The following is a 16,538-nucleotide window of genomic DNA, read 5'->3' as shown; positions in this document are numbered from 1 at the left end:
CGAAAGAGAACCTGGTTGCATTAAAAAAAATAGAATGTACATTTAAAAATACCTCTGCAGAACAATTTCAGCTGAAGAACAAACATAAAATGTGAATAAAAATAATTTTATTAGAGTTTATAGCATTACTACTTTTTTTTTTTTTCGAAAGATGGTGCATGACAGTTAAGAGCCATGTTTGGAAATACAGCACTACATTACCAATTTGAGTGATAATGCGATCAGCTGATGCGAACTACTAGCTGACATTAAAACATTCATTGCATTGACAATAAAATTGACGCGAAAATATAAAAATAATACAAAAACCGACAGAGATTTAAATACTTAACATATTAATAGCTGACATTATGTGCACATGAACACTCACCACGTGGTTACTGTAACAATGGCAACTCAGCCATTGTTATCATAGCAACAGTCCTTTGATGCTATATGATATTCATTGTTTCTCCAATTGCATCGCTACTGTCATGTCCCATCCTTAGGAAAAACAAATATAGAAGACATACTCGAAAAGCTGTGTGAACAGATATGTTACTGAGAGTATTCAGAATTACATTTAAATCAACATTGCTTTTGGTTGTGTTGGGAGAGGACTTCTTCTACAGAAAGAGATTAGAAATAAAATTCTCCAGAACATATTATAAGAAAATAATATCACTGAAGAATTTATATAGAACTTGATAAAAGAAACATATATTTAAAATGGATAATAATGCAATATTACCAAGAAAAGAAAAAAAGAAGGAACTGCATTTTATAAATGCAGTGGAAGGAGTGAAAAACTGCACAAAGATGGTCAGATCAGTTTTAAACTTCGGTTTTTGGAATAGTTATATACATATGAAATGGTAATGATGGTTGTGGTTATTATGATCATAGTTGTTGTCATCCTTATCTTCATTTTCTGAGGTAATGTTTTCCTTCCACAGTGTACTACAGTTTGCTTAAATCTGTTTCATTTCTAGTTACAAATTGTAGATTATTACTTTAACGTCTTAGAATTACGTTTCTTCTCCTAGTATTACATAATTTACAGCCACTATAATGTAGTCAGAAATAAAATTAATTCCATATGTAAGATTTAATAGAAAATTATACTTAACGGTTAAAAAGTTACTTCACAAAAAATTCACTGTGCTTGTCGAAGGTATCTTCAATATTTCAGGATATACAGCCTGATCTTTAAAGCAATTCCACAGAAGTGGAATAAGCGAGAACTGACAAAATACGAAGAATGTAGGTAATTCTGACTGTGTTAGCATTAGTGTAAACAACCTTTCACGAATGATTAAAAATCCCGGCTGGTATTGGGACAGTGGTGGGCTGGTTGAAATGAATTTAGAGAAGTAAAATGAGAGAAAACCAAATAATAATAAAAATAATAAGTGAACTTATCCTTTCAAATGAGATGCTGAAAATGTCCCCCATTCTGTCGAAGGTGTAGATCCACACATTTTATTTTATTATGAAATGCTTTAATTAAAGTTTATTTTGTCACTGAATTTGTGTCATTTCTTATTGCCAATTTTAGATTATCAATTCTTTAGACTTGTGTTGATATAGGTCTTACTGTCAACTTAGTAGCATCCCAAAAGAAACAATCAGGTGGAGTAAGATCAGCGGATCTTGAAGGCCATAGTCCTTGCGAAATTATCCTCTCTCCGAAAATATTTCCTAACAAATTGATTGACGTATGGTATGTGTGAGCCATAGCGTTATTCTGTTTAAAAAAACATTTAGCAGTTAATGTCTGTCAGGATCAATGTAACGGGGGCAATCATATGGCAGTTACTTAATGGGACCCTTTTCTTTGAATTATTTTAAACAGTTGTATAATATTATGCAGATGTCCAATTCCGAACAGGAAATGTTTTCAGGAAATAGCTAAGATGGCCTCTACAGAAGAACAAGAAGAAATAGGTGGGGGAAACTGAGATGCGACATAACCACTCGGTCATCCATTAAATTTAACTGTCCAATAAATGGAAGCAGAACATCAGAACAATGATCCTTGTAAAAAAAAAAAAAAAAAAAAAAGCCAATAATTCTCACCACACATACCTATTTTCTCTTGGTCCAGTTTCGTTTCTTTCACTGCATACAGATTTTCAGATGACCAAATTCTGGTATTTTGAGAATTAGCATAACATGACAGATGAAACCAGGCTTCACGTGTAAAAATTTTGTATCCCACACTTCAACACCATGGCACCGAATCATTCTTTGAAACTATTCAGAATAATGAATATGCTTCTTATGGTTGGAGAATTGGTTTGTTCTGTCATAAACATTTTCAACCTCGTCACAGTGCATTTACATACTGGAAACACTGACCATTATCTGCAATTCACAATGGGGGAGGGTAAAAGTTTTCTTGCCCTTGACAGAGTCTAAAGAAAGCTGCTAACTTCTCTGCAGATATACTGACCGTCAAACTACCTGCTGTACTGTGGAGGGATTAAAGATTACACTGTAATTATAATTTTATAGCAAATGAACATCTTTCGCAAGAATAAAAAATTGAGAGATAGAGAGGAGAGAGTGTTTTCTCTCTCTCTCTCCCTCCCCCTCTCCCACTTCCCCCTCCCCTCTCCCCTTCCCCCTAGATCAGATTGTCACTTACGTCAAAACAAAAGTGAACATTTAGAACTTTAATTTAAATCACATATATCAATGATAGTCCTGTCCTGTGAACTATCTTCCTGATTATGTAAGATTTATATTTTGCAGAGTCCCCATCTTGAAGACTGAGGCCATGTGCACTCTGGTGCTGGATGACAGCAACACGTGTCTTCTGGAGAACTCCAACTGGCAGTGCACTCGCCTTTCGTGGTACAAGGGCAAGGGTCACAGGTAGGAAGTTAATGTTAGACCTCCATGAAAGTTATGTCATTGGTTGCTTCTTTGCATTTAAAGTGTCTTTATGTCGTCTACAGAATTATTGCTGGTGCTTTCACTAATGGCATGGTAGCCCTTTGGGATCTAGCATCAGAATCTCCACTCCTGTGCAAGAAGACAGGGAAGTCCTACACCATGTATCCTTATCACTGCTTTCAAGCACACATCGGAGTGGTTTCAGGTATGATATCTTGAGCCATTGTTACATTACTTCAGTATTAGAAGCCTTGAATCAAAATAATGTTAAAATGTGTATGTGCTCATGAAAAGGAACCACTTGGCAGGTTCTGAGTTAATGGAGTTTTAATATTCCTTGATATGTATTTGAAGTAGTAAGAATGGAAGAATCTGGTTCCAAAGCATTTTAATGATCTAAAAGTAACAAGAACTTTCATTATGTAAAAAAGTCAATTTTATAATACACCCCTTAAAAGTTCTGTTATGCTTGAATGCAAATAACTACTAATCTACTGGGAAGTTGCACTCTTCATAATTTTTCCACATTTACTAATATTTTAGCTACACAAATAACTAAATATATAGTAAATATTTGAAATAATGAATGCACAGTGTAAGTCTTTCAAAGTACTGTTATAGTGCACTAATAATATAACTCAACCAGTAATCTACACACGTTATTTCTGAAGTCTACGTTTTGGGTACTTTTATGTCCCTTAACTATCTGATCTCTATGTTCTAACTCCTTACAGAAATTTCTTTCCCGAAGAAAATATGCTTGGTGTTGGTGGTTTCCGTTTCTTCCCTTTCGTTACCTTTGTGAGAGTCATTTTTACGCCTGATGTGGTTGGTGATCTAGTTGCTGGTCTTGGAACATAAGAAGGGACAACATATCTTGCTTCTGTGATACAGAAGTTCTGGTTTTTTGGAAGAAGTACATTTATCGATCAAAGGTTATGTAAGTTCTTCAGACATGATAATTTCAGGTTCTCTGAAGTCCGAGAGCAAGACACCATTAATAAAGCTTTTGAATTAATGGATTTTTTTTTAGCATACACCACACCAAAACAGTCCTCTCTGAATTCAAAATGGTTCACTTGTGTCAAATTAGGCATATATTTCTCACTCTTGTGTGTAGTTTGTTCTGTCAGTTGTAAGTTTCTGATTCTGTTTCAACTGCTATAGCGACAATGAAGTTGATATATGGACAGCTTTTTCTTGCCACATCCATAATATCATCTATGGTTGAACATACATCCTTGCGTCTAAAAAGCATAGTGCATCTTATGCGTCAATACTAACTTTGTGAATGGGTGAAAGCTTCATAGAATTCTGTGAAAACTGAAATAATAACCTGCCGGTTAGCACACTGTTCTTGAAGTGTTTTTTATATATGAGGGTGAGTCAAATGAAAACGGGTCAGATGCCAAAAAGTATAATAAAACATTTATTACTTCAGATGTAATCTCAAAACTGTTTATACATTTGTCCCACTGTGAGACGAGACGATCAATCCCATTCTTGAAAAAGCTTGTGGGTTTTCTGCTGAACTAGTTCTTTACCCAGTCACACATGTCTTCGATTGATGCAAAATGAAGTCCACGAATGTCTTTCTTCAACTCTCCAAAAATGTGAAAAACGCATGGGGCTGTAGGGGGGTGTTGAAGCATTTCCCAACCAAATCTCCGAATTGTATTCCTCATGGAGTTGGCATTATGTGGGCGGGCATTATCATGAAGAAGGATAATGCCATTCGATAGCATTCCAAGGCATTTTGACTTAATGGTGCATCTCAGTTTCTGTAAAGTTTCTTTTTAACGCTGTGCATTGATTATGGCCCCATCCCTGAGAAACTCAACAAGCAGAGGACCCCTAGAATAGAAGAAGAATGTCAGCATGACTTTACCGGAACTTGTGTGTATTGCTTTGGACTTTTCGGTAGGGGAGAATCCATGTGCTTCCATTGTTGACTCTGCCGTTTGCTCTCTGGTTCAAAATGGTGACACCACGATTCGTCCCCAGTGACAATATGGGACAGAAATACATACTCTTCCTCGTGGTATCGTTGCAAGTGACCCAGTGAAGGAGCCATTCTGTTTGTTTTTTGTTCCTCCATCAACTGACGTGGAACCCTTTGCGTGCAGATTTTTCGGTAATGCAGATGCTTTGTCACAATGACATGTACGGAATCGTGACTTATTCCCTCTAAACGACTAAATTCTTCCACAGTGATCTGTCAGTGTCCCATATAAGACATGCTGTGCTCGCCATAAACAGCAGACATGCACATTTCTCGTCCTCCTACTCATCCAGCAGCCAAAAATCGCACTACACCTCGCTATTCTTCTTTACTTCCTCTATTAGTATGTTCAACGAACACACATGTATCTAACCTCACTTCCAGCACAATAAACGAACGACTAGTGTGTAAGCAGAGGTTGTAACTTCGTTTTCGTGAGTCGCCACCAGATGTCAGTTCAGCAATCAAATTCCAGTGCACCGTGGGCCAGAATCGACTCAAAATGGGACAAAATTATTTTATGTCTCTATTGTTTTCTTGGATGCATAAAATCAATAGTTATTCAATAGTTTTCACTTTTTCTTTAAGTTAAAAGCACTTTCACAACATAATAGTTTTTTATTCAATATCTGATTCCTCATCATTACATTTTCATTACTGACATTTTCTTCATGAATGGCACTTTCTTCTTCTTCCTCACTAGAGTCTTTCAATAGCTGTAATCCTTCCTTCCACAAGGGAGTTTTGTGTTTTGTTCTTGATATTTGAAATGAGAGGATCGGAAAATATGAGAAAGTTGTTGACTAAATCTGTCAATGTATTTTTACGAGAACTTTTCCTTGTGTGGGGCTCTCGATATATTATTTTAATATCTTTATTATGAGCCTTCTGAACCTCCTCAGATAACTGTGCAATTGGAAGCAGAACTGAGTTAATAATCTGAGACCTATGGATGAGAATTCTGTGTACGCTAGCTGGGAGGTTAAACTAGGGATACTTCTAAATGAACAATTTTGCATATTCTAGCGCATATTGATTGAAAGAATGAACTTTAATGTCTCTTCCACTAGAAATTACTCGAAGAACAATTGCAAAACATATCATTCTTTATCTATCCCGGTTATGGATATGTTAATTCGGGATTTGAAAAGAATCTTCTAGGAGTATTCCCGTTGTTTGACGTTACACTCTCTCCTGGTTTAGGTTTGTCCACAAGAAGTCCCATCTCATTTGGAAACCGACTCTGAATTTCTTCCTTTCTCCTTTTCATAAATTCGTCTGGCTGTGTGATCTAACAGACTCTGTAACTTCACTTCTGCACTTATTTCTGTTAGAGTAATGTCACGTGGATAGCAATGCAGCTTTGCTTCTCGAACTTCATTGTACGCTGGATATAAATCTACATTTCTACATTTTGCTTGTAGTCTCAATAAAGTGTACTAGTACTTAGATAATTTCGTATCCATTATCAGGGCTAAAACGTCATCACCACTATATTTTGCAACATTTTTGCAGGAGCCACTATGCTGGTTATGTGCAGTTGGAAATTTTGCCGCACGGGTTGGTATAGCTACTTAGAGCATTTTCCATTAGTTTAGCTGTTTCTCTTTACCAGAAGCCTTCAGATTTATCTGAATAGCAAGAGCAAGCGCAGCAGGATCAGCAGCTTCTCTGAGATGTTCAGTTTTCCTCCTCTTGGTCTTCTAAGATGATTCAGAGAACAATTTCTTGGATGACCAGAATGACTATACAACTATGAACATCCAGCCACATGTTCAACATGAAATTTATTACTTGGGGTAGTGGCGATTTCTCTTAAGGAGCACAGGAGCAGTGCACCTCCTCTTCAAATAACACACGTTTTCAAATGTATATCAATGAGCTGCAGTAGACTATGTGAGCGACATAATTCTTTATTATAATACTATGTAAAAATAACATTGCATGACTGTGTACTGTTCTTGTTGACGCCTGGGACTTACGTTTACCGCTCGACACTTGCGGCACACTGTTCCATTGGAGCATGCGCAGTAGTACTGTTTCACTGGCAGGCTTTGGAGCATGGTAGGGAGGTTTATACAGTGTGCGTAGGAGGAGTTAGGAGCACTTTCAGATGTGTTCTCAAGCTCGTCCCATCATAAATGTTACAATGAATAGTGTGCAAAATCTGTTAAATGTGTAATTTTCTATAAGACCTTTCCACGGAAAGATCAAAATAAAGAAGATGGGTAGAACTACACATGAATTAAAATTATAAGCGACGAAGAACAGTAATAGAGAAGTGACTAGAAAATTCAACATTCGGACTTACGAAAAATGCAATATGCGGCTAAGACGGTGTATTTTGTTTTCCTTGCCTATTGTTCGACGGCGAACTTTATTGACAAAAATAAGTACGTTTTATGAATTTTATTTATTTTTCTGTTTGAATTTAGGACTGTGCGTAGTAACTACATAATTTGATTATCGTTCTGCAGATATGATTGATTTGAAACACATGAATGAAGGAATTAAAAAACACGATTCTTCAGCTGCACACATCAACAATAATGTTAAATTAGCAGTGTTGGGTCAAACAAACATACAGACACAATTGGATTCAATTGAATTGTTGAACTTCACAATGATAAAGCTACCAAGAACAGATATGTGCGTGCGGTTTTGTGGAGCTTTTGAGTTGGCTTTAAGAGGTCACGAAGACGGAAACTCATCTTTAAACGCTAGTATTTTTCATGGCCTCATCAATTTCAGTTCTGAATTAGACCCACTCTTAAGGAACAATTGGAAAGAGGAACAGTGTGTTTGCCATGATGAGATTTCAAAGAAATAAAGAAAGCTGCTGACTTTTTAGCAGTTAAGGCTGATGAGGCGACACACGTATCGAATGCTTGTGAACGTATGAACTGTGTTATAAAACGCAATATAGCGAAAACAATATTATTTACGGTGTGCTGCAATAGAAATTGAACACTTTACTTTGCTATTACTGGACCTACATAGGAAAATGATTAACTGCAATTTCTTGACATAACAAAATTATGCAAATCTATACCTACGTAGCATATGTTAATAGTTATGTAGTAGTTAGTACCTATAATAATAATAATAATAATAATAATAATAATAATAATAATAATAATAATAATAATAATAATGATGATGATAATCATAATCACTAGACTTCGTTGAATTGCTACACGCAGCATGCTATCAGGTTGCCGATGTACAGTAGTATAGAGGAGGTGGGCGGCCGCCCGGTCTCTTAGTATAAGCAGTTCATGTTAAGAGTTGTGACCGGTCCCAATAGATAGAGCAGCTACAGCTAATGTATACCTATGTAAGCACTTGTTTTTGCATTACTGTGGTTGGAATAGTCAAAGCTTAACATATTTTGTTCAGTGCAGACAAGAATTCAATCAAACATACTACAATGAGAGTGTTGCTGTTACAAATAATTGCTCCTGGAATACCCTTATCTCCGCAGCCAGTCTTGACCCGTTGGGGAACGTGGTTGGATGCTGTTAATTATTATGCAGAACATAACGCAAAATAATGGAGGTAATTGGATAGCACACACAGTTCTGCTGTTGCTGCTGTAAAATCATTGGCTTCTGAACAGCTATTGGAAGATATTCTGTTCATTGATTCTTATTTTAAAATCGTGTCCAAAAGCATCATCCTGTTACAATCGTCTAAACTACAACTCTCAGAAGCCCTTAATATAGTGGATAAAGTATCACAAACCGTTATCCAAAATAACAATTCACTAATTTCAGAAAAAAATGAAATGTAAGTTGAGAAACATTATTGCTAAAAATTGTGCCTATTCACAACTTCGTATTATAAATGATGTACTATCGGGTCACGACAAGACATCTGCAGTAGTGACTTTCTGTTCTTCAAATATGTACGTATTACATCGTGTGATGTTGAACGTACATTTTTCCCAAAATAAAAACTGTTTAAGTGACCGTCGGAGGAGGTTACTTTGCAATCGCTCAAAATGTACGTAACTCTTCACTGCAATGCACATATTAAGGATGATGTGAGTATCTTACATTAAATTTTAAGAATTAATATATCTCACTATAAAATAATAGTGTATTTACATGTTTAGACATTTCCTACTTTAATAATCATTCATTACATTTCTTGAATGCAGGATACAGGTTTTATTGTAACCACAGTATACTGCTCAGTGTTTACATCAGAGGCATACTCAATTCGTTCCACGCCCCCTTCTCATACAGTCTATACCGCGTGCACAGTAAACCTTGCGATTCTTGTGGCAATTCCACGAAGTCTAATAATCACAATAAATATTTGTGCACCACCAGGATTATTTATCACCACACGCCACTGACATGGGGGCAGCTTAAATTCTTGATCCAATGAACTGCCATATTTTTCTTCCTATTTATTTTTCATTCTGTAGCAATTCTCCTATCTTTTATTCAAATTACTTCAGAATGAACTATTTTTTTTCTTTAGTTCTGAAGAAAAATCTTGTTGACAATTTTCACATAATCCTAATTATGAAATAACAAACTCATGAACAGCTGTCTTATCATTATTATTTTGTAGCAAGGCTTCCATGATTTCACGGTGTAAAAAACAGCGGCCAATCTGGAATAGTAATCAATAATACTGTACGTAGGTATCTGAATTTTCGCACATTACACAGAAAAGTGCAAGTAGCTGCAGCTGAATACGACTTTTCTGCAATCTATAGGGTCTGTTTAAACCATCGACACAAAAGTTTTCGTAACATCGAGTGACACGCACTTTATAACCCTCTTAAAAAAAAGAAAACTAAAATATATTAGCTTAAATTGCTTTCCTCCGAGTTATCACAAATATTTACACTCTATATAAACCAATTCAAAATTACATGTATTCCTAATAAAACCTACCCTTTGTTCTAACATTCTCAGCCATTGTTATTTCTTTATTCACGAATATGACCACGTAACACACACCACTGTCTCAAGCGCACAGCCTAGGACTGACTGGTGCGCTATCGCCTGGTTACAATAGCTCTCTTTCAAAGGCTGTAGCCACAGCTGTTAAAACATGTTATGGATGTTGCATCATGAGTTTAGTGCTCACCAGCATCTCTACTATGAGTATACACTGTCAAAAGTATTGTAAAAAAGAGTTCATTTTTTCAATTTTGTCCCACTGTGCAGTGGTACTAACTTGCTGCCATGAGGTATATGAATGGTGACCTGTTTTCATTTGACTCATATATATATTTTTTTGTAGAACATGGAGGTGTATAGTGTTAATGCTGTGAGAGTAAGCTATGAAGTAGCGCACATGATTCTCCCAAGATGTGGAACTTATTCAGATGGACAATTTATTAAGGACTGCATTTTAACAACAGTAAAGAATGTATGTCCCAATGAATCTTCGAAGTTCGAGACCATAAGCTTGTTGCTAAATATTGTAGTTAATCGTGCACAAGAAATTTCCCTGATCTTACATTCGCACACGGCAATGTGATTGGTCACAGAACACTGAATGCAGGTACGATTGAATTGTCGTCTGCTTTACGTTTTCTTGCTCCGAGCCTGGTGCCGTGCTCTGTGTAGGTTTATCACAGCTTTGAGTTTGACATGACTGATTTATAGCACTGCTATGGACCAATTTATTTCACCATAAAATAGGGTTCCTAATTATAACACAGTAATATAAGCCCCTACTTCCTCTTGAACTTCCAAACTTAACAACGTTACTCTACTGCGAAGACTAATAGATACAACAAAACTGGCTTAGATTTCAGGCAAGCATAGAATTACGAATATAAGTTAGTATACAGAACCTCATAACATATTATAGTTATGTTGTCTACATCCTTAAACATTATAACACGTAGCAGATGCATAAATTGCTTAGTGAGAAGCAGATAAGACACGTGAATCGTTACGTACCGCCAAATGGTCTCTTTTCTGGTTTTGTTTTTATTTTATTTTATTTTTTTAATCCAATGCCACCAGGTTGTCTTTTCGACATTTCTGGTCTTCTCTCCTGGCCATGGCTTAGTTGTAACCCACTTCTGAGGTTGGGGCGCCTGGAAGGCGGAGTTACATTACCCCGATGATGTGATAGGATGATTATGATAATGTGGTGCCAGGGGAGGTCTTAAATCTAAACTTAACCTAAATTCCAGACCATGGACGAACACAGGAATAATCCCCTTTAAGGAAAAATTCCTGTGCTCTAACCGGGAATCAAACCTGGGACCTCATGAACTATAGCCAGAAGCTCTGACCACTAGACCATGAGGCTGGTCTTGTATAGGCAGTGATTTGAGCATGATTCAGTTGATGCAGGACTTTAATATTTACACAGTTTATTGTTTAGGATGTGATCGTAGCAAAAGCATGAAAAAGAGAAATTCGCCAGTTTGAACCCTCCCCCCTTTTTTTTTATTATAAATATTATTTCGGAAACTAGAAGTGCCAAGTGGTCCCTTTTCACACTTTGTTGTAAATGCAGCGTGTACATTATTTTCAAATAACATGTTTTAAAGAATTACAGGTGGTGGCAAAGGAGGGAGGGAACCTGCAGACAGGCTATACAAGCCCATGAGGGACAGAAAGTCAGAATTAGCTGACTATGTGACACTAAAGAATGTGATTTGTAAATTTAAAAAAAAAGTGAATTTCTTTGTCCAATTTGAGGTATTGTTTAAAAGACAAACATAATTTGCACAAATTGGCGTACAAAAGCTATTTGTATGTTATAATACTTTCTAATGTTATCTTTATAGTAATGAAAATCGGCAATGAAAAGTTACCTTCAAACATATTAGCAGTTTTTAATGAGACTGTAAGCACATTCCATTCCCTTTCCTTTTCTACTTAAGTCCTTGTTATGTGTGATGAGTTTCCACAGAAGCCAGGAAGGGTTACAACTAGTGACTTGTAATATCTTAATAAGAAACAAGGGGACGGTTCACAATTAATGGTTAACAATCCTTTGGAAAGAGTATACTCAAAGACAGCACACCCAAAGTCATTCTTTGTACCGAAGTTGCAGAAAACATGTATTTCTGCAAAAGTCCCGAAATCGATTTTTTGTAGCATCAAAATACTTGCTCTAATGAGAAAATAATAAAAAAAAAATGCTCTGGACGATAATGAAGATAATGTCTTAGGAGGAATAAGAAAATGAAAAGAATAATGCAAATGTAGGAAGAGTGATGAATGATCTGAAAATGATTCAGTTTGTAATGATCAAAAAATTTTCCATAACTGTTACTATTTTATTCCTTATTACATAGTGTTTTTAGAATTGAACTTTCTCTAATCTTTTCTCTTTTAGTATAACATATAGAATAAAATGTTGTACATCTCACGTCAGGACATGGTAGCAAACAGGTTTTAAAAAAGAATGAAAATAAAATACAGATATAGGAGAGTCTTAGATTAGCCCAGTCATTTCTGTCTTAATGTGCCCATTGTTCTTAACTCTTTTATATCGAAAGGGCAATCTTAAAATCTTAATCATTCTCAGAAGATTATTCAAGATACTTTTTGATGGTATTCTCTGTCCTGGTTCATGATTTCAAACAGACGATTCCTTTTTTTTTCCCACAGAACCTTCAGATTTCCTTCATAGAGTCCTATTTTGTGCATGTTCTGGCATTAGAGTGCTGCAACACAATTCTCAAATCAATCTGTTTCATGGTCAAGACATGTATAGTAAGTGTACACTACATACCATGCAGTATCATGTTGTCATAATGTAAATTCTGATGTGTCAATAAGACTGAGATGTTTGTTGTGCACAGCACTTGCATTGAGCCCGCACAGTGGAGGCCGATTCATGATGACAGGCTCATTTGATCGCACTACAAAGTTCTGGGACCTGGAAGATACCAGCGCTCCAATCACTATAAACAAGAGAGGGTCAGTAACAGATGGTGTGTGGCTCACTCACTGGGTGTCGACAGTCAGCTCGTATGATGATGGCTATGCGTAAGTGTAATTTATGATAAGATATGATATATAAAGGATGTCCCAACAAGGACGCTAGTTTTAATAATGTGAATAAATGCAACAAAAACAGAAGACAAAGCAGATAGCAGTGCTGATAACAACAATAATAAGACATTGTTGGAACTTTGTGCCATTGTTTTGTTGTTGGTTTGGCGGTGCTGTTATCTGTTTTGTTGCATTTATTCACATTATTAACTTTGGCATTATTGTTGGAACACACAACACTTGTTATCCTACTCCTCTTCTCTTATTCTCAGCTATACAGAATAACTATTCATACTAATTATTTCCATTCACCTTCACTTCCACCTTATTCATAACTAGGCATAGAATTCCATACTCTTTAGCAACCAATGTACTCAAGCATGTACTATGCAATTCCTTAAACGAGTCATACCAACAAATTTTGGATACAAACAATGATGTCAAAACACTGTGTTTGTACAGTCTGGTACTGATGAAAAATGTTATGTACTTTACAAGGTGCCATCTTCCTCGTTTTCGATGCAGGAATTACAGTGAAAAAACCTTGTGTATTCGTAAATTTTTTAATGTGAATTTTCTGCGATTGTCGCTTAAACAGTTTTTATACTGGGAGAACGTTCTTTCGATATCACAAGACGTTAATGGTGTATTTGAGTAATGAGATTAATTTTCAGTTATTTGTTCTTGTTTAATAAGTTTCTTTCTTACATCACACATCACTGAAAACGCACTATTTTATTAGAAAATAGTGTACAGTTTCTTTTTGTACATTCGGCAGCTGCTCCACCTTTTGTAAAATTCAGTCATTAATAAACTTTTCTGCCCTGCATTTGTAGGTGACTGAAAACCTACAATCACATTAGCCACATACCTGCCACTTGTGTCAGTAGTTTCGTTCATCGAAATCCACATTTCATTACCACTCACATGTTCTCTAATTTTGTTCACAGTTTCTTCATAATAGTGGGATAAATACTTTTTACATAGCATGAATTCATCCAGTATGTTGTGATTTGTGTATTTTTCAAGAAAGTCTGGAAAATATGGATTATTGAGTATATTGAAAAGTATATTACCATTCACCATCATATCACTCAATTCTTTGTTGAAATTTGATTGCACATCTGATTGTGACGAACATTTAGTTGTTTTAGAGATGTCTTCATTTGATTTAAGTTCGGTATGTTTTTTATGCAATTTGCTATTGCAATTATTTTCAATATCCTGGGTCTGTCTTGATTTTAGTTCTATTTTGCATATCTTACACAAAATTGTTTCTTCGTTTATTGTAAGAACATCACTTCCATATTACTCATCTAACCATTTCAATTCAAATTGAATTGAACATTTTAATTTGTGAATTGCAGTTTTTAACTACAGTAAGTTAATTATGCCCTAGATCATATATAAAACAGATTGACCAAGCTTATATTAAATTTAGACGCAACTGGAAAATAACGGACGCTATGCGTCGCTAGTGTCGAGAAATGAGCTTGCAATAACCAACACTAGATGGCAGAGTACCTGAAAAGTACATAGAGTAATACGACTGTGGGATGACTTTTTTACGTCATGCCACCTCCAAATATCTTTCTCATTGTAATGTGAGGTTATGTTACTTTGATGTGTCACTAAATTGTAGCATACAGAAGCTTGTTTTACCCAAATTCATCAACACACATAGATAACATTTTGGTACATGGCTGATATAATGTTGTTTGCGTTCAATATATAATCTGTCATCATTTGATGTACGATATCTAATTGTTTTTAATTTTCAGTATACAATACCTCACTAGCAACAATTAACACAAAATACTAAAAAGAGCAGATTTGTCTGCGTTTATTGAATGCACATTATGATGCTCACGAAAAGGCACTAATTTATTTTGTGTGCACAAGATTACAATTTTTTAATATGAAGGAAAAGCAGGTATTTGTCTTCTGAAATTTATCCGATAGGGGAAGAATTACAACTCCCTCCCCCCCAAACATGTTTCCTCTTTTCTAGGCCTATATGTTTTCATTTTACAGGTGTATTATATGATGCGATATGGAAGCAGATAAATAATAACTGTACGTTTCTCGTCCACATTAAATTCAACGTGTTCATAACGTAGGCCTGATATATTGCTTCATGTAGGCTACACAGCTGGCAGTGTTCTTTTTACGAATAAGCAGTTGTACAAATCATTTTCTTTTCATCTGAACTATTGCTAGAATATGCGTTTGTGTTTTTATTTGCTCTGTATGTTGTTAAATAACTACTGAACATCGTCTTTGGTTAACAAATTGTTCTAGTATTCGTTTCATATCAGTCTTACGCTATTGAATTATGTCCATAACGTGGGCGAGATGATATCAGGCTGGAAAATTCGCTCTGAATGCAATTTTTTACACAATTTTCTCATTTTCAGCAGATTTACGATACCCTATGCGGTTTCTCTGCCAATGCAGAGTTAATTGCAATATACAGTAATTCTGTTATTTTCCTGACACTTTTATATCCGTTCTCATAAACGTACTGATTTAGATTATTTACCCTACTGTAGGTATTTTGCTCTCTACAAATCATCGTTAGTCAAATGAAATAGTCTATAATAGTTGTTTGTAACGAATTAGTAGACAACCTCAATCCCTCCTGATCGCCTCCCTTACAAATTTCTTTCTCACTTTAATCAAATTTCATTTATACTGGTCCTTAAATTACATAAACTAGTGCTGAGGTAGTTACGGTGATTTCTGAAGTGAAAATCGTTCAATTTATAAGGGTGAAATCAAAAATAATTTTTGTAGCCTTTCCTTGTCCTTAATTGAAAATTTGAGTAACTTCATATTACGACAATATTTCTTCCTTCTTCTGCAGTTAACATAATCGCAGATGGACATTTCTAAATGAAGTTTGTTACACAGAAACCTTTGAGACAATATTGACACTTGAAGTTCTTTATATATATATATAGTTCATCTATAAGAGTTAAACTAGCGCTGCACTATGCCATGCTCCCCACCCCTTGTTTTCTCCCTTGAAATATATCGGTGCCGGGTAGAGTTCCCGGGTAGCTCAGTTGGTAGAGCGTTGGTACGCTAAACCAAAGGTCCCGAGTTCGATGCCCGGCCCCGGAACAATTTTTCCCTATAAATTATTCAAATCAACTTTGCAGGGAGTTATACCTGAAAATCTTGATTAGCGCTGAGATAGTTTCCTTCATACTCAGCTTCTTCACCTTGCATACATGAGTCTGTAACAGGTTAGGTTTGGTCAGTGCTGTCATGGTAATTTTTTTCTTGGCCATGCACCCCACCCCTTGTTTTCTCCCTTGAAATATATTTTACTCTCCTCTCTCTATCTCTCCAATTGTCATTTAATTATTTTTTTTTAATATTAAAGAAGAAGTAAAATTGTTTTGCTTTAGAATTTAATTGTACAAGTTTGATTTAAAGAATACACCATGTAGCACCACCATTGATGCACACTTGTCTAGATGAATCCTGGAGTGTATATTTGCAGCACTTCTCGTTTTTCAACCATTATTTTATATAATTCTGGATTCCAGTGCTGAAGAGGTGGATAATTTTTTGTTTATGAACATCAAACAAAATACCAGTAGGTACAGTAGGAACAGCAAGAGATGATCTAAGATCTGTATAGATCTCCATGTACA

At 35.7% G+C, this 16,538-nt stretch overlaps 1 protein-coding gene across 6 annotated transcripts in view; it reads left to right on the top strand.

Moving 5' to 3' along the window:
- LOC138701528 (putative uncharacterized protein DDB_G0282133) overlaps nt 1–16,538 on the top strand; it is a 210,261-nt gene that overhangs the window by 173,978 nt on the left and 19,745 nt on the right. For all 6 annotated transcript variants that reach the window (XM_069828522.1, XM_069828525.1, XM_069828521.1 and 3 more), the window contains 3 exons: nt 2,737–2,859; nt 2,943–3,085; nt 12,681–12,867. In XM_069828522.1, the coding sequence (XP_069684623.1) occupies nt 2,737–2,859; nt 2,943–3,085; nt 12,681–12,867 (453 nt within the window). The remainder of the gene's footprint in view (nt 1–2,736; nt 2,860–2,942; nt 3,086–12,680; nt 12,868–16,538) is intronic.

This window comes from Periplaneta americana, chromosome 6 (assembly GCF_040183065.1).
Source record: "Periplaneta americana isolate PAMFEO1 chromosome 6, P.americana_PAMFEO1_priV1, whole genome shotgun sequence".
Lineage (NCBI taxonomy): Eukaryota > Metazoa > Arthropoda > Insecta > Blattodea > Blattidae > Periplaneta > Periplaneta americana.
This window is presented reverse-complemented; position numbering and strand designations above follow the sequence as displayed.